We start from the raw sequence: 26,604 nt of genomic DNA, 5'->3' as shown, positions 1-26,604 counted from the left end.
ATATATAGAGGAGCAATTATGCAGATTTGCATACTTATAGTATTACGTACAATGATTTACGGTATATAAATTGTAACCATAAATTATTTGTAGTGATGATACATGTATTAGCGCTATTCTTTCTTTATATATTGAGAATGTAAAATATCGCCTTAGTAGATTATTACGAAATGTATAGCCCGTTAATAAATGGATCCTTCTTCGAATCGGCATCTTCCTTCAAAGGGATCTTTGTCACGACTCTCCATCATCAGAGCGATTATAATTTCTAAATCCGATTTACCTCGATCTCAACCAAGGCTAAACGAACTCCGTTTTTTTTATAGTCAACAGGAAGATGATTTGTGTTGGAGATTCATGCGGTTTTAGTTACGCACAATTCGAATAACCGTACATACGATACACTAGATCGTTCCTAGTAACAATATCCGCAAGTACAATTACGAATCATTCCAGAAAACCAAATCTGCAAGAGCTATCACATTTTCTTAGAAAATCTAATTATTTCTGCTAGCAGATGAGCGTTATTGATGACGTAAATAGAAAGTGTTGTATTAAAAAATATATTTTAATTATTACAATATTGTATGTTGCAACATTCATATGACGCATACGAAAGCTGCAATAAGAATGAGCAGCGACAATAAAAATATTAACATTTACGTCACAAAAAAAGAGAAACGAGACTATGTGTGATTATTTTTGGTACAGTAACCTTATCAATCAATAAATGACCGACTTTATTAAATATATATTAAATATTTGTCTTACAGCATTAAAAATTAATATTACGTTGTCTATAGTAAGATAATTGTACGTAACTTATGTTACTATTTCTAATTCCATCTTATCACAATTGTAAATTACAAAACGCGAGATCTCTCTAAGCACGATTATCGATCATAAAAGGTAAAACGTATTGAATTAATTTTTTTGTCGTTAAATCTCGAAAATAATATGATGTTATTACATCATGCACTTAAGAAACTCGTATCGATGTTTTTATAAGCAAGGTGATACATTCGTGATCGATGATAGGATAGAATATGCGAAAATTTACACATAAGCAAAATTGACACGCAATAACGTGATTGCAACGGCTTTAACCGCAACGAAGCAAACAGGAAATATTAACCGGATAGTTTGCATATGCGACTTGATCGTAATTCTAAGTGCTAAATCACTATAGTATTAAATTAATATAAAATTTGATAGAATTGGTAAAAATATTTGTTTTAAAATTAGCACATCAATAGGTTCTTAAGCAAAAAAGACTCAAAATAATAGTCCTAAGAGAAATGTTTGATTAAATTACAAGTAAACAAAGAAACATTAATCGGAATAAACAAAGAGAAATACTTACACATACGTATAATATGTACGTGACTTGATCGTAGACGCTAATCGTTATATAATTTCTATTTTATATTAAATTAGAATAAAATAAGAAATATAAATTTATAAAAATAACATTTGTTTGAAAATTAATACATCAATGAAGATGTTTAATGAAAAAGGACTCAACATAACAATGTTAGGAGAAAATTTTAATTAATTTACAAATAAATAGAAACTATAAAGAACTGCATATTTGAAAAAATCTCATATACTTAGTTTTTTTGTATCGAAATGTACATCTATTAAGTAGCGTGAGAGAACGCTGTAATTTCAACGCTAATTAAGAAAAAATATATGCTCGAGTTCGGGAAATCCTAGCGAACGTCATTCCACGTTTAATGTATGGAAACATCTTTAATTACAATAATAGCTAACTTGGGGAATCATTCTACTATTAGTCTAACATAAGTAATGAAATGACGTTGCTACAATTTCTGAAGGCTACCTACGTATGTTAGAATACGTGCAATGAATATAATATGGTAATAGTAAATAAAAAATATGAATAATTAAAGGTTGTTACTAGGTTAGGTTAATGATGCGTTAATGAATAAATGAAGATGCCTATTTGTATTTGTTCTGCATAACGCATCGTTCAGAAAAGATAATTACTAGTTGATGCAATTTCTAAGCAGTCATTTATTAACATATTTCACTGGCTCTTTGACAATCAGATTCTCATTCGTTCCTATTATTTTCATCGTTTCCTTATGATCTAACAGCGCTTTAGAAGTAATGAAAAATGTTTAATTGACCATTAATTTCTGCGCTATTAACTTTTACACGTCATACACCAGTTATTTTGTTCTCATTAACATTAATATTATTTTTATGAAGAGAGAGAACCCTCTTATTCTAATGATATGTCATAAAGAATTTCGTTTAATGTATATTTCCTTATCATTATCATGACAGAATAATCGACGATGAAAAACCACAAGATGATTATTCGCACACACTGCAATTATACAGATTGTATATACTAAATTATCAAGTTCAATGTTTTTCTTTGCATTTTGAATTTTATTCGGTGTTCTTGATAGTGTTCTTGTTGACGCACATAATTGCATCTTCGCCTCGAAGAAAAGTGTTTCAAAGCGCACGCGCACGTGTATACTGTCGGGGACTCCCTCGGAAAATCCAAAAATCAGTGATTGTACAGCGCGGTGCGACGTGCAACACGCGGAGGAAATCGATGGAGGTGGCACGTTACATAATTACATCAGGATCAAACGCGTGTCGGATAGATGACTATAAAAGCGGCGAGATTAAAGGATTCGCATGCAGTGCATCTTAGGAACATCGAATCCCGACACCATGGCAGTTCGTGCTCTTAGCCTAGTGCTCCTGTTTACATTTGTCACGGTCATCTTCGGATTGCCGACTACAGGTGAGAGAACAGATCACATTGCATACGAAATTCTTAATAACGCGTTATTGTAATCGTATTTAATAAAAGTTTTTTCGTATCTTTTCTTATATTTTACTTCTTTGGAAAATCGTACGATTAAAAAAAATTTTTTTTTAATTTTTACATTTCGATAATAATTAAACGAATTTAACATTTAATTCAATGTACTAATTTTAATTATAATAATCTTTAGTGTGGCATAAACAATTGATACTTGTGTAAAATTACAAAGCTTAATAACACGAATTTTTCTTACTTAAATAACATTAGTATTTTAATGTTTTTTTCATGCAAATTTGCAGAATTATCTTTTTCTTTATATATATATATAGATAATACTCATTTGATATATTCTGAATGTTTCATTTAATCTTATAGTCTGCATTGTTATTGTAAAATTCTTCTATCCGTTCTCTATCCGTTTATCATAAATTTAAATGTTTGTTTGGAGAATTTGAAATACAGCGAGTTTTTCGATTTACTCATATGCAGCTGACAAGATCACATTTGTCTTCAAAAATAACAATGATGTCAGAATGCACGCATTGGCATACAAATGAAATCGTCAATTTAAAATTCTTCATACGTCAATTTACGTCAATCAAGTTTCTTATTTTTTTCACGTAATGATCGATGCATTTTTAACACGATTATTAGATTCAGCTGTAAATACACACAAAGACCACACATTATCGACCGAATTGCTTCCGCCCGCGCCATCCTCAGTTGAGAAGGACGAAAAGGACGAGAAGGAACGCTATGCTACAATCTACATAGTTAATTTGTACGCTGTAAAAAATATTAGCAGCAACGCATCGGAGGAAATGTATCAAAATGAAGTGGTAGAAACGTTACCTGACATAATAGGTGAGTGCAAATCAACGAATGACGTATAATGTCTCGTATCTCATCGGGATAACTTTTCATAAATTCCATTTGACGTTTATTATTTTTATAAATTAATGAGTACTTTACAAGAAATGATAAGCAGGAGCTAATGGAATCAAGAGAATTCTTAGAAGAGGTTTGAATAAAAAAATATGTGCTTGCAGAACCATTGGTTTCTGTCATCCTAGTAGTAGAAGACGATGAAAACGAAGAGTTAGAAAATCATCGACCTGTCGACCTCGACGAATTTGCGGACGGATTGCAAGACCAAGGTTTCAAGGTCGACAAGATCGATCTCAACAGCAAGACGAAAGTGCTTAAAATGAAATTGGAAAAGGCGGAGGCACAGAGTATGGTAGACGCGGCTTTGAAGGGTGATCAGAAGAAGTTCCGTCAAAAGAGATCCTACTGTCTATCATGTGGGGGTGGGTATTCGAACGAGGGTGGACATTATCTAGGTGATGGTGGTGAAGGGGGATGGGATGAATATCCGAACGAGGGTGGGTATTCAAATGGGGAGTGGACATTATTCTGGTAATGGTGGCAAAGGTAAGTTGTAGTCTTAACTACGAAGGGGAACAATATTATAACCAATCGGCGAATACTTATCAACTAATTTCAGTGTTGAAATATGCCTGAAATCGTATATTAGTTTTAAACTACATTTTACCAAATTAAAATTGATTTTTGTCTAAATAAAAAATTAGTATTAAATAGGTATAAAACTTTCGGAAAAATAAATGGCAGAAATAATCTTTTAATTAATTTAATATTTAATTGTATGTTAATTTAAAGTTTTAATTTAAAAAAGCCTTTTAAACTTTTTGAACCTTAGAGAGATCAGAATAAATGTTATTTTGTTGAATGTAATAATTTTGTAAAATGTTATAAATTCAAACGATTAATGTTTTAAATGGTTCTTGAATATTCTACAAAAACTGATTTTTCAATATAACTTTTTTAAGAATGTGTGGATCTGGAAATCTTGACTATATATGTAATTATTTTATATATCAGTATATATTATAATTATGCAGAATTTGCATCAAAATATTGCAAATATTTCTAAATTGGAACAAATGCTTTATCAAATTGATTTTCCTTTGGATTCTTTTAGATACGAAAATTGCAGATTTTCCTCAATTTCTGCATGTACAATATTATGTTAAATGAAAAATAAATTATCAAATGAGAAGTAAATTATTAATGGCATACTTCTACATCACAGGTCTTTTCAAGGAACTCGTTTGAAAATAACGCTTAAACACTAATGACAATCAATTTCAGGATGCAGAATCGAGCGAATAGAAGGAAGATAAAAGTTATATGAATAATGCTTATTTTTTCTGACTAATAAAATAATAAATAAATAATATTAATATTATAATAATAATCATAATATTAAATAATCTTTTATATATATTGTAAGAGAACTATTAATTTTAATTAGGACATTAATAATAACAAAAATTTTGTGCTCGCTTAGCTTTTTTCAGCTGCAATTTGCAATTCATATTAACAATAATAAATATAACGTTTAAAAAAATATCACATATCCTAATTATATATTAATATACATTGCTATTGCTAAACTCCATCATAATTGCGCATAACAGGGGCTCGCTTTGTCTAGGGCATACAGCAGTAATACCAGTTGTAGTCGTACCTATTTCTACAGGAGGTTATGGTCATCACCATCACCATCATCATGGTCATCATGGTGGATATGGCGGCGGTTGTCGACGTTGCGGGTAAAGTGGTAAAAATCTCGAAAAAATTATTAAGAAATCATATAATTATTGATCACTAAAAATTTAATCCGAGATTAAAACAATTTTAATAATCTATATTTTTAAAAGTTACTACGTTTTTAACATTAAAATTGCTTTTAGAGGCTGAAGAGTTGTTATTTACTTAATCTTTAACTTAAAAGAAAGAAAAAGTCTTGAATATCCTTCAACTGATCAATACTTGTATGGTTGATCATTCATTTGTACGGTATTCTTTATTAAAATTTGTGATTCTGAAATTTTTGCTAATTAATTTTGTACATTTTAAGTAGCGGCGGACACGGAGGCGGAGGCGGAGGCGGATACTCCTACGCTCAAGCCTATGCCAGTAGTGGAGGCTATGGCTATGGGTAAATATATTACCTAAGATAATTCATTATCATTAACTTATATTTGCATCAGTTGAAACATTATTTCCTTTTTTTCAGAGGGAAGAAATGAGCATAACATACATAATCACGTAAACGTATTGCCATTAATGATTTATGCTGCCTTCATGTTTAATACACATATACAGTACAAAAAAAAACGTAGATTTTTCGAATGTTATAAATCACAAATAAATTTTCGAATATTAACATAATATCCAAAAATAGCCTTAAAATATTGTAACGCGTTTCCTCCTCATCCGTTTGTACAGACACTTGTATTGGCGCACGGTGGCCGCGAATAAATAACAAAACAGGTTTGGCTCTAACAAAAATTACGATTCACTGCGTATTCGGACGTAAACGACTTCTTAGAAATAATTACGAGATTCGTGATTAGTTTTTCATGGAGCTTCAGTGGAAGAAGCGCTGCGTGTTAACGAGACGTGTTGCGCGTCTGCCTCTTCGCGTGGCTTTAATAGTCCATTAATTTCTACGCTTCTCGATAAATAATAATAATAAAGCTACACTTATGGTAATAAGATAATCTATCATCGCTATTATCTTTTTTTCGTTAATCTTTTTTTCTTAAATTCGCGAAAATGGAAAGTTTTCTCGAAGAAGAGCTAGCGTTCTTCATGTTCCGAAGAACGCAAATTCGCTAAAATTTCTTCTCCATATTCACACACAATTAAATTTTTCAATATAATCACGTCAATGTTTCGAAAATATTCAAATGATTATCTTTTGAACGGAATCAGAACCAAACCTGTGGGAAAATATGAGAGTCGTAAATATGAGAGTGTGTATGAGACGTGTGGAAGAGATTATAATTCGACGACAAGCGATAAAGTTCATCATCCAGGTCCGTGAAGCGTAATGCACGCTCGCATCCGTTCCGCATTATATCACGTGAAACCCGTTCCGCATTATCAAACCGTTGTAATTCACTCGGTACCCGCAAGCGGCGGCGCCATAATCTTGCTCGGCTCTTTTCTCGCATAACGTTCCGCGATCGGCGTCATAAGTAACTCACGCGTATTCCTATCGGTGGGATTTAAACGTCACAGCCACACAACCGGGCTCTCTATAAATACGACCGGTATGAGAGCGACGGCAGCGCAGCGTCCGCGGAACGATCTCAGCGATGCACCGCGCCGCGCCGGCCGACTGTCCGTAACAGCGAGTGGCAACAGTAATTACGGCGCGAGTTGGATGAATGTAACGGTAAAGTCCTTCGATTCCTTTCTTCATCTTTCCGGACAGAGAGAGAGAGAGAGAGAGAGAAAGAGGGTACTCGGCGCGGAACGGATTACTCGCCGAAATGCGAAACCGGATCGAACCACGATCGGAAGCAGGTTCCATCGGACAGGCGTATTCATCTCGCGATATAGTTGGGCGCGCTCGCGCTTCAAGCCGACGATACCTTCGACAACTTTATCGGTATGATTAACTAGTGAGAATAGGAACATCACACTTAAAGAGAAGAGCAAATATAAAGAACGTAATTCGCTTCGTGCTCACTATTCGCTGGTCATTTACTATACGCGTCAGCAGCTAGATTTTTTACTGTTAACTTCACGGTCGAAACTGCAACAATTACAGAGATCGCGTCTTAAATTCTTTAAAATTTTCTATATTTTATATCTTTCTCCTCACTTGCAACCGACATTTCACATTTTTTAAAACTTTACTCTGGAAACTACTATTATAAAAATTAAGGTCAGGAGAGCTGGATGGAACACAGAGAAATTCAAATTTTTTAAAATCTTGCAATGTAAAATTTGAAAATCTGACGTTTCCTTGAAATTCTGAAGGATAATGACGGTTTTGTGAGAGTAATGGCACACAACGGATGGAGAAAATGTGGGTCTGCAGGTCGTCAAATGTCCATTGACGACCGATCGATCGTATAGACAAGGACTCTTCGTTTACAATCAAGCGTAATTTCTGGTCGTTGACCGTCGCCGGCCGGCAAACTCGCTGTGGATTTCGCGACCGCAGGTTACTCTACCAGGAAAAACTGGGCGGACCAGGGACAGATCATAAAAACTCACTCGGACGAACCAAGTAATTGTACGTTCGGTGGCCTCCCTCGAGTTCAGGCGCTCCGAAAGTGCCAGAAATTCGTATGTGCATGCCGTCTTATTATTAAATATCCCGAAATGTACTTTGGATGTTACGTTTAACTTTCCTGTTTTTAAGATTCTTACGATTTGGTATTATATATTAACGCTACTATTATTCATACGATTTTAAATGTACAATAAGTTTCTGTTTGCTTTACAACAGATAAACGCTTCGTGAATTATATGTAAAGAAATTTTTTTAAATTTCTATTGCAAGGCAGAGAGGAATTATTTTATATTCGCTTTCCTATTATTATCAGTAATTTTTAAAATTATTTTTTCTTAGTGTACAAATATTTGAATACATACACTAATTTTTTACTAAAAATAGTTTATATATTATATAACTTTACTAAAAAGTAAGTATAAGATGTTTTTCTTCAAAAGCAGTCTACTGCAAACTTGGTAACTAAATCTTTATAATAAAATAAGAATGCAATTTTTATATTAATAATAATTTATGCACCTTCAGACTATTTATATCCGTTAGTAAAATGTCAAACAATCATTAAATTATTATCATTAAAAATAATCATGACAGGTTAATGATAGTTTCTATCTATAAGTCAACATACTATAGCTAATCCCGAGATTGATAAGGAAGTTCTAGCTAAAACCGGATTCTGCGACTGAAACTAATTAACGGTTTTTACATCGTATCATGTCAACGAACGACAAGGTATTAAACAGTGGGAAATAAAAAGACTATAGATCATCCAGATTATAATCGAACTGTCACGTAAAGATGCAGTGATACAATAACAATGAAATAACATTTCCGCGAAATTTAGTCACTATCATATATTAACACAAGAATGTTAGCTTTACATTATTTCACAAAGATATTCGCCGAGATTAGCTCAGTTTTTATCATTTTCAATAAACTCTAGAGTTGAAGAGCAAACACGCCTAACCGTTTGTAACATTAATCACTGTCGATTGTAGCACGCGACTTAATCCAGTGCTTCATTATTTCACTTTTTGTGACGACAGCATACATCAGCGCTATCGGTATATTAATGACGTTACCGCAGATTACACCGGGCAAGTGAATAGGCTCATATCCTAGATACATCCGCCGCAGGTGTGCGAGAGTAAGTCGTCTAATCTCACTTGTACGAAATAAGAAGTATCGTGTATAATCACTATTAACCTTTGCGCTCGTGCGTTGAATTATGCTCCGTCGGACTTCATTGCTGTACGTAATATCGAATATACCTTTTACGAGCTCATCTTGATCATATTTGAATGTCTAACTCAAGGCAAATATCTTTTGCAAAAAAAAAAAAGATTAATATTCATATATCATTGAACAAAGCATTTATTTACTTATCTTACGTTTGAACGAAATTGTTGCTTTATATTCACATATAATAATTTTATGTATAGTTACTTTTGGATAAACGAATGATGAGAAATGCAATTAATGTGTTTCCAATTGATTAATATAAATTAATTACATTAATACAAATTAATTACTCATCCACGTTTAATTATTAGGGTGAAAGTGGAATTAATAATTATTATTGTCCCCTAAATCTAATTATACGTTATCTGGTCACTAATTATTAATAGCACAGTACATGTGTAGTTTTATTTTAGTACAACTCTACATAAGATAAAAGTATATGTCAAATGACTATATACTTCACTAACAAGAGCACAGTCCCGAACCTTTAACACGATCACCTGTTAGTATCCGTCTAGTATCGGCAATAATTGTACTAACGATAAGATAGCAATTGGACGAGATGAAATATTACTGCTTCATCACGGCGTGGAGTCTACACGTTGTTTTCTATACGATTCAGCGCCGCGTGATTCAAGATCGCCGGCGATTAGAGCACACAAGACCAGGCTTTAATTTAATCCTCCGGGAATCTCAGAGAGTCGTAAAGGGAACCGGTTGCCTACGATTGGAATTTAAAAAGGAAAGCGCGCGATACCGCGATAGAACGTTTTCCTTTTTCACTCGTATATGCGTCGCGACGGAACATTCTCTTTTTCCTCGCGACTCAATGGCGGCGTAACATTTTTTTAGATGGCGATCCTCCATGTCTAAACGGGAATTCCGTGTTAACAAATTGGCATGCAATAACCGCGTATTCACCTGCACGTGTGCTACTTTATCGATATTACCAGAAGAATCGAAGTCATCGCGATTTCTTGAGACAAACGTATTTGAGAAAGCGAAAGAGCGGCAGAAACATAACCAGGTGCACCGAATTTCGTCAAATCAGGCGATATAAGATCGGCAAATCAAAAAAAAAATGTAGAACCGACGACCTTCGTCGATAATATACCAAACGGCCTAGATTACAATAAAGCCATCCTGCTTGTCAATTGCAATTGATCTAGTCGCGTCACGTTCGACATAACACGCGTGAGTTGCGTGAAGATCAGAAACGGGCATATAGGCGCGACTGAAGACTAGCAATTATTCATAAGTCGCCACGACAACGCGTCACGAATTAATCTCAAGTGCAATTGCATTTTAATGTCGACATGTTTCTTATCATTAATGCGCTCTTTCCTGATCGATCGCAACATCAATGTTTTCGTGAGATTGCTTGTTATGTTCTGCTAGAAGTACGAGATATCTGCTGATTTATTATTATAATTGCATGTTCTAATTGCGATACACGTATATACGATCCAACAGGTTCAACGTGTAATGTGTATAATACGCGCGTATCACACAGCAATTTATAATTGTGTATTTGTATATCATTAATTAAATACCACTGATCTTTATATTTAACGTCAAATTCTTTCTAGAGAATTATGTTACAAAACTATGTGTATGAAACTACTTTGTCGCTATGGTGCGACGAAATTGCACATGAAAATTCCAAAATCTAGAATTCAAGCTATAAATAGTACACCAGCCCATAAATTATTATGATTAGAGAGATTACGCACATATCTGACGAGGTACATGCACACATTTACTTGTCTATATTCGTTAGATACCTTCCCTTGCTCGATTCGATCAAGCGGAAACGGCGATGATCAACTGTGATATACTATGATTGAACGATTATTACAACATAAAATGAAAAGTGACACGGTTCCATTTTTCCTCATTGTGTAAGAATTATCTCTCCGTTTTGAAAATTTTCATGATATAAATAAGATTAATTATTTTATGATAAAAATTTAGTGTATGAAACTATATATACCACACTATATCACATTTTGTTTGTACAACTTCTGCTTCATATACAGTATTTTTATTTTTCCTTTCTTATTCACTTTTTTATTATCTTATTCTTTTTATTGTATTACATGAATTATACATATAGCATACTTTGATGAAATATCTAAAAATTTAGTTATACATGCAGATCTAAAAATAATTTTGTGAGAACTAAGCATAATGGCAATGCTGCAAAAATTTGATATTCTGGTAAATTTTAGCGTCCTACATAATTATTTTGATTATTAGTTTAAAATTATTTTCCGATCTGTAACTAGCAAAATATTTAGATACTTCAATAAAATCATTTTTTTTCATGTAAGCAAAATAAATTTAAAAAATATATGTATTATACTATAATATGTCTAGATAAAAATTTAATAATGTAGCATACAATCTTTTAATGAGACAGGAAATTCTATTGACAATTATACGAACGATACGGTTAATGCTTACTTCGATCTAATGGAAGAGCAAGTACAACTTGTTATTCGAAGCGACTTGTTTCGCAGCCTATCAAGGTAGACTAGTAGAAATGGCGTAAAATGGAAAGTGACGTAATTTTAAATCTCGCTTGGATGCTGTCACGCGAGCAAGCGAAGATGATAGCTGACTCTTGCACCTGTCGTCACCTCTACGAAAGAGATGCATTGATGTGATGAACACGCAAGACCGAGGGTCGAATAATGATCCTGACCTTTCCCTCACAAGATGCATTAATACTTTCAAGGCTCATGTACATCGCGATAAGATGCTATTAAAAGAAGAGAGAAGAAGGAAGAAAGAAATAGAAATCCTATCATCTTCTGATAGAATGTAATTATCTATAGAAAATTGCTTTATCAATGTAAGAAAAATACATTAAAATTATTTTATTATATATATATAATTACATTTTTTAATAAAAAAAATTTCTAGATTGATAACAGATATACTTGCAGATTTTTCGTGAAAGAAATCTTTTGAGAAAATTTGTTTTAATGTAAAATTTATTTACAAAATGCGATTAAGAAATAACTTGACTTCGTGTCGGGATTATGCCGCGGGGGAAATATGCAACTAAGATTCTTAACTTGTAGTAATATAAATAGCGGATCGTATTTCATATTAATTCCTTCGCGCACTGGCTATTATCTGAATTATGTTCTTCACGATAATGCATTTACACGAAAACGATTACATTCCCGTTTAAGTCCGTGAACAAACACAGGCAGATCTCGGATTTGCGACTATATAATTAAGAATTATCATTTACTTAACTTAGGCCGGTATTCATAGTCCGTTCATATTTAAAGACCGTCTTAAGTATGTCTGAAGACGCTAATACAGCCTTCTGATTGATTCGTGACATCTTAAGACTAAATTTAAGACGGTCTGAAATATAAGTTTCGACCTTAGTTATCTATCATAAAAAAAAATATTTTTTAATTATAGAAACTGTCCTATCAAGGTACAATTTGCATCCAAATATTGCGTGACACTCGTACCTCCCTTATAGAAATCTAATACTGACTAATACTAAAAAGTAGCAATTAAGTACTTATTTTAAGTATTAAAAGCACTGTTGTTCACTTTTATATAATACTTTAAATAAGTAATTAATTACTGTTTTTTTGTAATAAATTAGCTAGTATTAAAAATTGGCTAACATTATATTTCTATAAAGTCTATTCTAAAATGTGTTTTTTGTTTCTTGTTTCTTGTTTTTTGCTATTTTTACTGTCTGTTTTCTTCATATCTCATTTTTCGTTTTTTATCGTCCGAGATAAAAGTTAACGAACTTTGGAAGAAACAAGAAATATGTAGCAAGAAATGTAATTGTTAATAAAACGGTTGCAAAAAGAAAAGAAAGCAAGAGGTAAAAAGCAAGAAACAGGGAATAAAAAACACATTGTAGAATAGGCTTAATGGCTTGTGACAGCTTATTTGGGTTCACGACTTAATTAAACTATCTTATAAAACAAAATCGATAGACTGTATGTATAGATCAAGACACATGTGAAATACAAATTGATGACTTTTGTAAAACCTATAATATTTTTCATAATAATAAAGATAAGAAAAAACTTCGTACGTATACGTAGTCGTGAAATTAAGCTCCTAATTAATAAAATTAGGAATACACGCGAAGTTCGTTTGTTTATATTAAAACAGAATGTATTTATTGTATAAAATTGCTAATTAATGTTTATTCTCTACAAATAAGGGTTTCTTTATAAAAAAAATTTCCTTGTATAAATACTTTTTGCACTGTACTGATTGTCGTATTACGAAATGGAGAAACGGAACTGTGTCTACGGTATCGGTGTAATAACATGCTTCTAAGAGATTTCAGAAGATGAAATCTAGCGTGAAAAAGGCGATACGGTTAACGGTAAATTGTCGTGTGAGTATGCTTGTTAATATGAGCTTTGATAGTCAGGATCCTATCAAGGTGAGAAAGGATTCGCGGCATTTAATGACAACATCTTGGTTAACGTCGTCTATCGTCCGTCGATGCCGTTGTCATACTTCAGAGGACGTTCTTACTTCAGTATTACGAGATGATTCCATCAAAACGTTTGCTTCATCATTGCGAGTAGAAAAGGAAGCCTGTCATCTGTCCGATGCTGTATGTGCAGTCATTTTTTACAAATCAAAGATTCGTCATCAATAATATGATGTTGTGATAAAAGTGTCTTTTCTATATATTCAGAAAATACGTAAAATTTTATATAAGTATTACGGTAATTTCGAGAAGTAAATTGCTCTAAGTCATATAATACATTTATTATATATATAAAATATATAAGACAGAAATAACATGTAAGGTATTTCTATTTATAAATTCATGTATTGCAGATATTTATTAACGATACATCGGATTTTATATCGATCTATCATGATCTTCAATCTTTGAAATGCGTTGATGATATAGTTACACAATATCAGCCGAAAAAATTCAAGGCTTTAGATTTCGAACGGTTTTTACATTTAAACACTATGGAAGTGATTTTATTACAATTTCGCTACTATACATAAGTATGACACAAAATGCGATGCATAAAAAATTTATAATGTTCATGTTTTAAATTTTTATAAAATGTCATTTTATTAGTTATATTACTAAAATATTCATATTGTTATCAAAAAAACATCTCTTATAAAAAGAAATGAGATCCACTCGTATAGCTTTTAAAATAACTTTGTATGGTGTGCGTAAAACGCGATGATTGGTCGTACGAAACCTATTATCAACGCGTAAAGGGAGAGAGGAAGAGAGAGAGAAAATTGCGATAAGTTGTGCTCGTTTGGCTCGATTGCCAAAAATAGAGAGATCAATTTTTTGTTTCAATATTAACGGAATGGCGTTCCTGATGCTAACCCCGAAGAGCCTCTCCATAGTATTAGCCAAAGGGTAGGGGACCGTACATATAAAGGAGAGAGCCCCATGCTCGGGGGGCCTAGTACCGTTCAAAGATGCAGGCTGCCGGGACGCTGCGTGGTACCAGGGCTATCTCCCTTCTGGTACTCCTGGTACCTCTCATTGGCTATGCCTGTGAGTAAAAACAACGTTCAAGATTCCCGCCCGGATGACTGTTGATCTGTGATAACATACAACTGCATTGTGGAGGATTAGTGTTGTGTAGTGATCGCAATTCAGGATTATAGCTAGTGTGCTACTTCCAAGATTTTAAGAAACGTCGCGGATAGTAAATTTAAAAAAAAATATTATATAAATTACGTATATATTTTCTTAAATTACAAAATAATTCAAAGAAAAATTTTTTAATCAGTATATTTTAATTGTATGCAAGTGAAATAATATATTAGTTAAATCTTAATGAAATAAAAAAATTCAACTTTTAAATTATAAATTATTAAGTTCTTCTATAAATTCTATTTACTAATGTTTAAATATTTGTATTCATTTGTTAAAATAAAAAATATTAAAATAAATTTGAATAAACCCCAAAATGTAAATGTAAAAAAATCAATAATAAAATTTTAATTAAAATTTTATTTAAAAAATGTTAATATTATAAAAAGTTATAAAAAACAACTAGGTTCGATTTAAAATCATGTATGTTATATCATAATTAGTAATTAATTTTTATACAAAATAATCGATTTTCATTGATTAAGTAAATAATTTATTTCATATTAAAAGAATGTAACTACATCAGGAACTGCATACATAACTTTATTCCTATAATTCTATTAATTAAAGAAATTAAATAATTTCACAATAGAAATACAAGCTATTTAGTCAAATTAAGCAATTGGTTACGAAGTTTATAATTCACAGATGGTGGGATTTAACTGTTTGAGCGCTTATTCTAGCTAATTAAATATCCGCATTGCTATCACAGCCAATAAGCTCGCTTTGCCAAGTGAGCATTTCCAGCGTAATCATCCGTATTAAGCACACACATTGTTTCTCACCGCGTATAGTTTCAACTAGCATGTTCGATTTTTTCTAGATTCGAGTCCCATTCAATATTTGCCCAGCATCCCGGGCTATATTCCCGTTTATATAAGATATGGAGATGAACCGTTGGAGGGAATAAATCCCGAATTGGCTGAAGCTTTCGGAGAGACATCAAATTCAGTTAAGGTATTAATACTCCGATAATACCTTTAAAAACACATTCGAAAATAATTATTACATATTACAAGAGAAACATATCAGTTTATCTTTAGAGTAAATCACGAATGCCGCGTGAATTGAGGTACGGTTTACTGCAGGGATGTTAATCTCATACCATACGATAGAGTTTACAGAAGATAGACCATACGCTCGCTCACGAGTCTGACAATTTCAAAGACGACGACATAGACACACTTCTGGAAGAATCAAAAAGGGAACATGCTTATCCGTTGCATGTCCGAGCAGCGGAAAGTCGTTCATTTGCTACTGCCAATGATAATCAGCCGGGGGACCCTAACAAACCAAAGCTTCTGAGCATTTATACATTACCTGATGATAATGAAAGCAGGCCACGTAGACGTTATCGAGGGAGATCTAGGCAAAAGAATTCTAGAAAACGACCCGAATCTAAGGTAGAAATATACAAAAATAGCTAATTATAATTTATTATAATCAAAGTTAATCAGATCCATTTGTCTCGATCAAATCTTAACTTCAATTGTAAAATTGTAAAAATATCAGGAAGCAGTTGATTTGTATTAGTTTCGGAGAAATTTTAGAGAATAACAAGAGTGATTCAGCATCAGTGATTCAATGAGCATTTATCATCTTATAATATCTTTTACCATTAAAAATAAAGATTGCTTCATGTGAATTGTATCCGCGGCAAATAGCATTTAATTTCAAGGAAAAGAATTACTAATTTGAATATAACGTATTTTCGATTTCTGAACATCTATCTTGTTTGACGTCTACATATAATCTAAAAGAAAAATCTCTTTGAATTATATGATGTTGTTTGTCGCTTCATCGACATGCGGCGACGCATTTAAAGATCCTATCATCAAGAATGATGATTGAGCTTTATAAGCCGGTATTACAATGTGGAAATGAATAAACATCTTCAACTTATTTTTAACGCAACAAATGGAAAACGCTCCTCGTCAGGGTCAATTCCTTTATTTATTTAAATCCTTTAATATGTATATATATATATATATATATAAAGTTTAATACAAATAGGATCTCTAAGTGTGTGTGTATATCGATAAAACAACGAGATATGTTCAAATAAAAAATTATGTACATTTGTTATTTGTAACATTATTTGTAACAAAAAAAACTTGTAAAATATTCTATAGGTTAATCCACTCTCCGACGAAGAAAAAGAAGAGTTGAAAAAACTGGCGATCGAGGTGGAAAAAGAAGAGACCAAACCGAATGAATTCTACGCTCCAAGTCCCAGACATTCTGAATCGTCAAAGAATACACAGAATCGACATCAAATGTACAATTTTATCGCGCCAATGAAAGTGCAAGTTCCATTCGACGAAACCTTCAAGGATCTGCCAAAAATTTCTCAAAACAGTGACTTTGTACAATCGGATTATGATGTTGCTACACCTGAAGCGGAGAAAGAGCAACTGCCAATTAAAGGACAATTTCCAGCTACAATTTGGTCTAATGTAAATAAACTATCGCCTATCAATTTGCCAAACGAAAATGAAAATCATAAAGATATTACATATAAAACTGAAAATATTGAAGACAAACCATTTGGTGTGAAGGTAGATCCGTTAGATGTTCCCAAAGACACGGATTGCTCGAAATCTTTGGATGAATATAATGTCGCTACAATTGATAAAAAGGAACCACCTATTAAGATACTAAATCCAATAAAAATTTTGTCAAATGTAGATAAAATCTCACCCATCAGTTTTCCAAACGAAAACGGAATGAAAGACTTTACACAACCTACCGATGAAACTGCAATGGATTAGATAATCAAAACTTTTTAAGCTAAATTTTTTATAATTTATTTGTTGCAATAATACCGGATATTCTTAACTATTTACACTCTTTTTTCAATCAAAAATAGATACTTCGAAGAAATCTTAGGATAAAATATTTCTCGTGGCAAAATTCATGAGAAAGCAATATTTTTACATTTGTCTTGCTAATTTTCGATATTTAAGAATAATTAAAATAATTTTGATGTATCTATGTATTTATTTGTAATCAAAGAAAAGTATAACTAGTTATACATATTCTGTATGTTATAAAAACGATAAGCATAAGCTACTCGAGTGAAAGAAAAATGTTTCTATAATTTTTTTAAATTTTGTTGTATTATTTATAATAAAATTTTCTTATGCTATCATAAATACTTCACTATACTGTGGATGATATAGACTTCTAAGTAGCTGTTACTGCTCCCAAGTTTGTAAAGTTTGTTTGCACATTGTAAATTATATTAATGACAAAACTATTGTGTAAAGTTATTTTAGAATGTCTTTAATAACATTGCTGTCACAGAATTATTCACAATAGTGAATAAAAATTTATAAATGTATATCGAATTTCTTCTTATATTCATATATCCTATCATTTATGTAAATATATAATTAAATACAAGCGTATATAAATAACATCGCAAGTAATATTAATTAAAACCAGATTAATTAAAATCATTAAGAAAATGTTCAAGAATATGTTATAATCAAATTTTATGCGATAAAAAATTTATACGATAATTTCGTTACAATCTCTACATACCTTGTCTCTATATATCTTACTTAATTCGTCTATTTAATTAATTATTAATTTTATATTGCTACTGACTTTGAATCGCGTAAAATAAGACGAACACAGTCATTCGATATTTGATTATTAAACTGTCTGTTGTTTACGTAAAATAATGTTTTGTTGATTACGTATATCGTAGTCCTCATGCCCGGGTTTTAAAATTAAATCGGAATAATATTGAATCGATCACTTGGCAAGAATGATAGAGAATCATTTAATTTACGAAGAGTATCGCGCCGTCGCGTCGATGTTAATAAACAAACTACTCCTATTTACGATCTTGGAAAAATCTCTTACTCGAAAGAATAATTTTATCTCTAGACGCACATGCATACAAAGGGGAAAATTCTTTTTCATCTTCAATATACATATAAATAACTCGTCTAGTACGATAGTGGAACGTTTTGTATTCCGGTTCCGTTGCTTGATGGATTATCGAAAATGCCGCTGGAAGATAGTTTCAAGGATTTGTATCAAGTATTGCATTAATATTCTTTGCAGAAATTCTGTTTCGTAAATAAGCCAATTTATTTTGCGTGACATTATAAACGTTTGCCATTAAACGTCTGACTGAAATGGGATCCTCTTCAAATGATCGAACCTTAACAATCTTTAATCAAGCATCGATCAAATAATCCATTCTCCTTGAAGATATTCCTTCACTTTCTTGGCTTTGTTTTCTGATAACATGAAGAAGGTCGGAATTTTCTATCAACGCTCCAAACAATCGTCTTTAAATAACGAATCAGATTCTTTGCTAGAAAAATTAGCATCTCTCGCGCCAACACCTGTCCTTTTCTTTTCCGCATCAATACTACTCACAGGTGACTGATCGCTATTTATCAGAATGAAATCCGCCAGCAGCAGGAAAATCATTAACCAGCGTATTGACATTGTTCTACTAATTGTAAGTAACGGGATTTTCTTTGAGTGCGGCACGTGTAAATTAGTCTTCCTCGCTAGAAAGTGGCGCGAACAAGCACGCATCTACGACGATTGCGGATGGTCGTGAAAGATACTGACGGAAAAAATTAAGCTCGCGTGAACGCACGAACGAACGAGGCTGCCGGAGAACGACAAATTGGACTGTTATGTTCCACACCTTAACTCCCTGTGCATTGACCCTATCTCCTCTTTGAACGTCGCTTTCCACGAAATATTTTTTGTTCGAAAATATCAGAACGTACATTCGAGGAAATTATTAGTTTATATTATACCTCTTGATAATTATCGTTTATTAAAAAAAAATATATTCATTGGTTTTACAAGAATTGCACGGAGAAAAAATTTGCTACGACCGCTAATTCTATGCCATAATAGCAAATTCCATGCTTGCAAATATAATGATGGCAAATTATTTGTAAGTATATGATAAATATTTATTAACATATTGATCAAAGGCGTATTAGCTCAATTTTTGTTCTTTGAATATTATTAAATTCACTCGTATTTAGAGAGTCATAACAGTCTCAAGTTTATCAAATAATGTTTATTTAAATCATGTGCAAAATTGTAAGAACTTAAAATAATTGATAGTTTTTCGTTTTCATTATAAATAAACAACATATATAATTAGAAAAAAAAAACTATAAATTGCTCGTCATAGACGTTAATTAGTTTTCATAAAACTTTAATAAGTTCTTTATTAAAGGGTCTTAATTTAGGCCTAAAATTTTAAAAAATAAAGGCCATTTTTAATATGTCGTGCGGTGCCAGCGAAAAACTTAAAATATTATTTAAACATATTAAACGAGGAGTACTCGGGTCGACACCTGCATATTTCTTCGGAACTATTGTAGTACTGTCGGAAAATGTCGAAAAGTCGGCCAGTTTAGGAGTACTTTACTCTTGACGTGTGGTGCCAGCGCGCGGATCGAAAAATTGTTTAAACATTAAAAAGGTGGGTAGTGTCACTAAAACCGATCAGGAACTGCAGTACTCTTCGAGTACTACAAAATGGCACAAAAAAAATAATTTATTTCAAAGTTGAGGTGCGAGCTCTTTTTTTAAAAATTTATTTAAAAATATTTAATGGCCGGTACTATTGTTATAATCGATCAGGAACTGTAGTACTCTTCGAGTACTGTGAGATTCCGTCATAAAGATTGGCTTTTTCAAATCTTGCGGTGCCACGCGAAGTTAGCACCGCATATTTTTATGTTTTAAAATTTTAGACCTAAATCAACAGTACTATTGATGAAACCTATCAGGAACTCTAGAACTATTGCGGGTGCAAGCAGTGTTACTGTTATTAAAATTTCCGATTTTTATAAAGTTGAGGTGCTAACTTCACAGAGACTACGATTACAACTTTACACGGTATTATCTGCGTGGCCCGTATTCAGAACGTACTCTTATCGATAAAAGCGCGCTTTTATCTCTGAAATTCTATAGTATACGTGACGTAAACAGCATGTTATGCCTAGTTCACACTAGGCGCGATGAACGATGCGCGACGAGCGATGACCAATAAGAACTCTGCTTTACAACGTCGTGTGAGCAAAAGCAAAGCTTTTATTGGATATCGCTCGTCGTTCATCGCCCATCGCATCCAGTATGAACTAGGCATTAGCGCGCTAAGGACTACGCAGAATAAAAGGAACAGGGAACAGAGAACAGAGAATAAGAATTTCAACCTATCAGAAATCATACACTGTGGAATAAACAGTGTGTATTCCATAGTACATGATTTCTATAGGTTGAAATTCTTATTCTCTGTTTTCTTTTCCCTGTTCCTTTTATTCTGCGCAGCCCCTAACATCATTGTTAGCGCGTTCTGAATACGGGCCTTGTGTCTCTTGTTGGAAAATTCCCTTTTATCAATAGTAGGTAATGTTGCACGATACGTCATGTCGATGAAATATCGACGTATTATCATTTATAAATACAGGACACGTCTTATCAGTTCACATCGCATTGCCGAATTGCTCGTTGCTTGCAAACTAGGAAAAGTAAAAGTGCATACAAGTGCAATGATAAAAATAACTGTATTGCCCATGGTGTAATATAAGAGAAGGTGAAACATTCCCGTGGATGCGCAGTAGTATACGGCTTCGACCAATCACGTTTAGGTCTAAATGCACCCGCAAAATTTAAATACACAAATAATAACATATAATTAAAATGTATTTCTATTTAAAATTAAATGTAAAAATATATAGAATTAATGTTGGCCTAAAGAATGGCGAGGCAGGTCGTATTCAAATTTTGCGGTTGCATTTGGACCCAAATATGATTGGTTATACCACCGCCATTATGCGCAATGTCTCGCCTTGTCTTATTACACCATGGTGTTGCCTGCGTAGCGTGGATACATTGAGCAATGTATTCAACAATTTCCTAGCATGACGAAAGGAGACGCATTTGTTTGACAGCTTTTCATACGTATATCGGAAAAGAAAGACTTCCACATGATTTTCTTGTAAATGACGTGATATCGTTTGTCGAATTAATAATATAAATCAGGTAATTTAACGATATTAAACATTCGGTAAAGATATAGAATACTCCGCTTAGTTCAAATTTTGATAAAAATACATTCATTTGACGCGTTCTTGCACGAAACGAACGAATCTGGCAATAAAAAGTGTCGCTCTGCCCTCCGAACCGAGATATTAAGTGTTAAAGTTGACGACTGTTGAGGTTAGGAAATCTGTCACAGTCGCGAAATATGGCGTGCAATGTTTCTATTATACGTAATTTTATTTCAAATAAATCATAACCCATGTGGACAGAGGGGTGTATAGACAGTAAAGCTTAGGTTCGGGGCGGCTACGCCGCTCCGACAAAAGAAAACATCCTAGACACTTGAGGCTACTCCGAACCTAAGCTTTACTTTCTATACACCCCTCTGTCCACATGGATTATAATTTATTTGGAATAGAACTACGTATAATAGAAACATTGCACGAGTAACTAATTCATTTTTTAAATTGATTTTAAATTTCATGCACTTTATTGTACGGAATAGTGACACGCATGCGCAAGAGGTCACAGAGCATGAAAGCATATTCATAGCGCTACGCTACATGCTACATCGCTACATGTAGTCGGTATGACAGATTTCCTAACCTCATCAGTCGTCAACTTTAACGCTTAACATCTCGGTTCGGAGGGCAGAGCGACACTTTTTATTGCCAGATTCGTTCGTTTCGTGCAAAAACGCATCGAATGAGTGTATTTTTATCAAAATTTGAACTAAGCGGGATATTCTATACTTTTACCAAACATTCAAGAGATTTGATATCAATTTGATAATTAATTAAAGACAACATGGACATTCCTTTTATTTTTCATATAAAGTGCTTTATAGCATGGAAATAGTAAAATTAATTACAAAGTTTCCTTAATAAAAATAACGTTTATAAGTTAAATTTACGTCCGGTGAGCACAACATGATATAACCTCAAAATGATAATTAATTGAGTTTATTGTGTTGACTTTTATGACAATTAATTGAGTATTAATTCTGTTTTTAGCAGATATATATTAATCAATTGATAAGTACTATTTATAAATAAAACAACACACATGGCTGGACAACAACATCCTTTTCTATCTGGGTTTCCCAATGTGCAGCAGTCAGCTATGCGCACACAGTTTGGTGGCGGACAAATGGTTTCTGGTTTGATGGGACCACAGCAAGGGAGTATGTATTTGAAGAATTTCCTCCTATTTATAATGTCATTCATATATCAGTATATGTACCTGATTATTCTGCTTTATATAATTTATAAATAATATGAAATAGGTATATGTCTATTTACTTTTGATTGACAGTACTATCTACTTATATATGAACGTTATGTAAAAAATTATAGTTTTAATTGAAATAGTAATGTAAATTGAAATATTATAATTTCATCTTCATCAGATTCTTATACATTTTAACTCATTACTTCTGAGTAAGAATTTTTAATATTTTCAAGTAATTTTAAATTGTGAATTAGATTCTTCAGATATTAAGTACATATACATACAGTATTAAGTAAATATCAATTTTTTTTAAATGTATATTATTTTTTGTTGTAAAAATAATAGATTATTTTTAATAAATTCTAATTTATTTAAAGACTGTTTAGAAAGTAAAATATAGATTGCTTGATTAACAATATCTATAGAAATGTTTATGAATAATATAGTGTAATATCTACAAAATGTCTAAAATTTTAAGAAAAGATTATAAACTAGAAATTGAGAAATCAATTAATTACTATTATTTCAGATATGGTGAGCTCTCAACAATTTGGCATGGGAGTTGGAGTTGGAGTAGGTGTTGGTAATGTTGGGTCTAATGCCATGGGAATGCCCAATTCCCAACAAGTTTTGGCACAACAGCAACAACAACAACAGACCATGGCGATGCAACAACAAATGCAACAGATGCAGCAGCAACAACTACAATTGCAACAGCAGCAACAGGCTGCAATGGTTCAACAGAATAATCAAACGAATAATCAAGCCACAACACCACAGACTCCAGTACCACCTACACAGCCACCACCACGACAACAGCAGACCAAGGAATTCAATACTGCTAGTTTATGTAGATTTGGACAAGAATCTGTACAAGAAATCGTCAGTCGTACTTTAGAGCTCTTTCAAACTCTCAAAGTCCTTCAACCGCCCAATGGTTATTTTCTTAAATAATTACAGTATCATCAAATATACATTATTTGTACATGTATTATTTACGAATATAGGTACTGCACAAGGAGCGAATATGGCGAATGAAAAAAAGAAAAAGGTCTATGAACAATTGGAAATGATCAAAATAATGTTTAAACGTCTGAGACTAATATATGAAAAATGTAACGAGAATTGTCAACTGCAAGGAATGGAATATACGCATATAGAAAGTTTAATTCCATTGAAAGAGGAATGGGATATGAAATCTGATGAGAAAAAGACTTCGGAAGCTTACAGACTTAGTTGTGAGGAGAGGAAGGAAATTATGGAGGTGAGACGCATAAGATATTATCTGCATTAATATGTAATTCTTATATTAAATATCGATAAAGAATGGAATCTCTTTCTTTTTCAGCAAGTAATATTAAAGAATAGGCACATTAAAGAAATAATCGACCACCTAAGACGCATTATTTCGGAAATAAACACGATGTTAAACATGCGTCGATCTTAGGTTACCAAATAATATAAATAGATAATATTTACATATATTATTCTAAGACAGTAAAAAAAATAAATTTCTTTTTACAACATGTTTGACATTGCAATTTTCACCTGCTTGTCACACACTTCTGTCTTTCATTGATCGGTATCATTGTTCATGTCTAAACAAATTATGTCACTACTTCAAAGGATGGCTTCCAATATCGTTTCCAGTGGTGTCTCCAAATTCTTTATGAAAATTTTAAAATATTTCATACCGCAACATCTGAATTCGTTTGATACGCGTGTATTGTAAATGAAATTCTATTAGTTTATCTACTATACGATACTAGTTGACCACGATAAACACTAAATGATATAAATAATTTGAGAAATTATTTACATCAACGTGAATAAACGTTAACGATAGTTAACATTTTCTTTCTTTGATATTACCTTACAAGTATTTCCTGTACAAAGTAATATTTTAAATTTTATCATTAAATTTTGTGTATCATAAAATTAAATGGATCTTGCTTTGATTAGCATAATATGATTTTAAGGAAAAGAGATAAACTATATATTACTTTGATGTTTAGTAGCTTCATTCACTTTACCGACAGGAATCGATCAGATTTTTTTGAGCTTGATTGAGATGAAGTAAAGATAAAACGCGAACTTTCTTACCGATAGTGCCGGTAATGACACAGGCAGAAAACGTCGCGTAGAAACGTACGGGCCTTTAATCCTTCTGAAGTTGCAAATCCAAATCGGATTTACAATTTATATTTGAATTACTTTCGTCATCTTTGTTCATTTTTTGTCCAGATTCTACGATTCTACGAGACATAATATCTCATGGCGGAATCAACATGAAGATCGCGTGCGCATCGAAGAGAACATTGACATATTATTTAAATTCTCACAAAATATTATCAAAATCGACAGTTATACATAAAATAAGACTATCTAGCAGTGAGTAAAGTTTAACATAAGTCCGCTGTTACGTCAATATTATAAATATTGGAACAATATAAAAAAGTGAAAGCTGAAGCAAAGAGCGTACTAGATATACATATATAAAATATATGATGTAATTGTAAAAATAATTGTAAAAATATTTCTTATTTTTTATATAAATAAATGAAACATGTAACTCAATTGATTTCAAAATTAAATAACTTAATCGTACAATTTATTTTTATAATATTTTCTATAAAAAATTTCAAGTATATTTATAATACGAAAGAAAAAAATATTCGTAAAGTTATGTGATATGTGTATTAAGCTTTCTGTTTAAAATTTACATAATTAGAAAAAAACTACTGTTTTAGTTTTAATGAAGCGTTTGTTTACTCCGATTCGTAAGATTTCTCCAAATATGAAAGTTTTGAAAGTAGTCGAGTACAATGAAATAATCTCGAGTATCTACATCAATAGCCCACATTCTTTATGATGAAATACGTAAGTGCCACGATCAGGAAGTTTATAATTAGATCGATGCAATTACCATACTTATTATAACGATATTATATTGCCACAAACACACTTTCTCGCAGTCAAACATGGGGGCGACCCGCAGCTTTTTAATTTCGTGGGACAGCCTACGCGATGTCACCTCATTTTCGTTCCGATCACGACGCGGTGACGATGGGTTCCCTCATCATTGTTTTAACTGTCTTCGCCGTATATTGCAGTGGTAAACAAGTATTCGACATTCGAGCGATATTTCAATGTCGGTTCCGTGGCTACGTCGTTTGAATTCATCTCACCGACTTCAACGACTCTTTCTGTTGCAGAGGTGTATTGTGACACACTTCCGACTAAGGTCACTAAACCAGAAGATACCGTTCTCCTTGAAAGAAACAACAGCAGTCATGCGACAATTGAGAAAGGAAGCTTTTGGAAGAATCTCAATCTATCGAAACGCAAACCGACGAGAGTGGTGGAGTCGAGAAGTCTGGATAACGTAAACAGCGAGATGGATAAGAGAAGAGGGCGATTTTTAAGTAGTTTAGCCTTTCTAACTGGTCTTAGCTTTGGTGGATTAGCCACTGCGGCATCTTCCACTATGAAGAATATGGCTAAGATACC

The 26,604-nt window shown here is 32.6% G+C and overlaps 4 protein-coding genes across 9 annotated transcripts; 3 read left to right on the top strand and 1 right to left on the bottom strand.

Moving 5' to 3' along the window:
- The first annotated feature begins 2,669 nt into the window (after positions 1–2,669).
- LOC108778576 (heterogeneous nuclear ribonucleoprotein A3) lies at positions 2,670–6,204 on the top strand. 5 transcript variants are annotated; one of them, XM_018545791.1, is made up of 6 exons: positions 2,670–2,788; positions 3,467–3,676; positions 3,862–4,122; positions 5,331–5,448; positions 5,760–5,837; positions 5,916–6,204. In XM_018545791.1, the coding sequence occupies exons 1-6, from the start codon at positions 2,680–2,682 to the stop codon at positions 5,926–5,928; spliced, it is 789 nt and encodes a 262-aa protein (XP_018401293.1). In that variant the 5' UTR covers positions 2,670–2,679; the 3' UTR covers positions 5,929–6,204. The 5 variants fall into 5 exon arrangements, with proteins under 5 accessions (XP_018401293.1, XP_018401292.1, XP_018401296.1 ...); XM_018545790.1 differs by having other exon boundaries at positions 5,757–5,837; XM_018545792.1 differs by having other exon boundaries at positions 2,671–2,788; positions 5,376–5,448; positions 5,757–5,837; positions 5,916–6,203.
- An 8,429-nt stretch (positions 6,205–14,633) lies between these two features.
- On the top strand, positions 14,634–17,708 carry LOC108778587 (uncharacterized). The gene is made up of 4 exons (XM_018545804.1): positions 14,634–14,721; positions 15,647–15,780; positions 15,939–16,226; positions 16,956–17,708. The coding sequence occupies exons 1-4, from the start codon at positions 14,643–14,645 to the stop codon at positions 17,592–17,594; spliced, it is 1,140 nt and encodes a 379-aa protein (XP_018401306.1). The 5' UTR covers positions 14,634–14,642; the 3' UTR covers positions 17,595–17,708.
- A 5,050-nt stretch (positions 17,709–22,758) lies between these two features.
- On the top strand, positions 22,759–25,559 carry LOC108778582 (mediator of RNA polymerase II transcription subunit 30). Of its 2 annotated transcripts, XM_018545799.1 has the most exons (6): positions 22,759–22,782; positions 22,878–23,047; positions 23,624–24,031; positions 24,102–24,358; positions 24,443–24,541; positions 25,339–25,559. In XM_018545799.1, exons 2-5 carry the CDS (start codon positions 22,930–22,932, stop codon positions 24,539–24,541), a joined length of 882 nt encoding a protein of 293 aa, XP_018401301.1. In that variant the 5' UTR covers positions 22,759–22,782; positions 22,878–22,929; the 3' UTR covers positions 25,339–25,559. The 2 variants fall into 2 exon arrangements, with proteins under 2 accessions (XP_018401301.1, XP_018401302.1); XM_018545800.1 differs by lacking the exon at positions 25,339–25,559 and having other exon boundaries at positions 24,443–24,589.
- Positions 24,667–25,280, bottom strand: LOC108778546 (uncharacterized; the record flags this gene model as incomplete). The annotated part of the gene is given in 5 exon segments (XM_083287334.1): positions 24,667–24,834; positions 24,967–24,980; positions 25,048–25,086; positions 25,132–25,216; positions 25,218–25,280. Coding segments are annotated over 5 exon segments (369 nt in total), but the record flags the coding sequence as incomplete, so codon positions are not given.
- Positions 25,560–26,604: the final 1,045 nt, after the last annotated feature.

This window comes from Cyphomyrmex costatus, unplaced genomic scaffold (genome assembly GCF_001594065.2).
Source record: "Cyphomyrmex costatus isolate MS0001 unplaced genomic scaffold, Ccosl1.0 scaffold502, whole genome shotgun sequence".
NCBI classification, from domain to species: Eukaryota; Metazoa; Arthropoda; class Insecta; order Hymenoptera; family Formicidae; genus Cyphomyrmex; species Cyphomyrmex costatus.
Note: the sequence above shows the minus strand (reverse complement) of the source record. Positions and strands in the feature narration are given on the sequence as shown.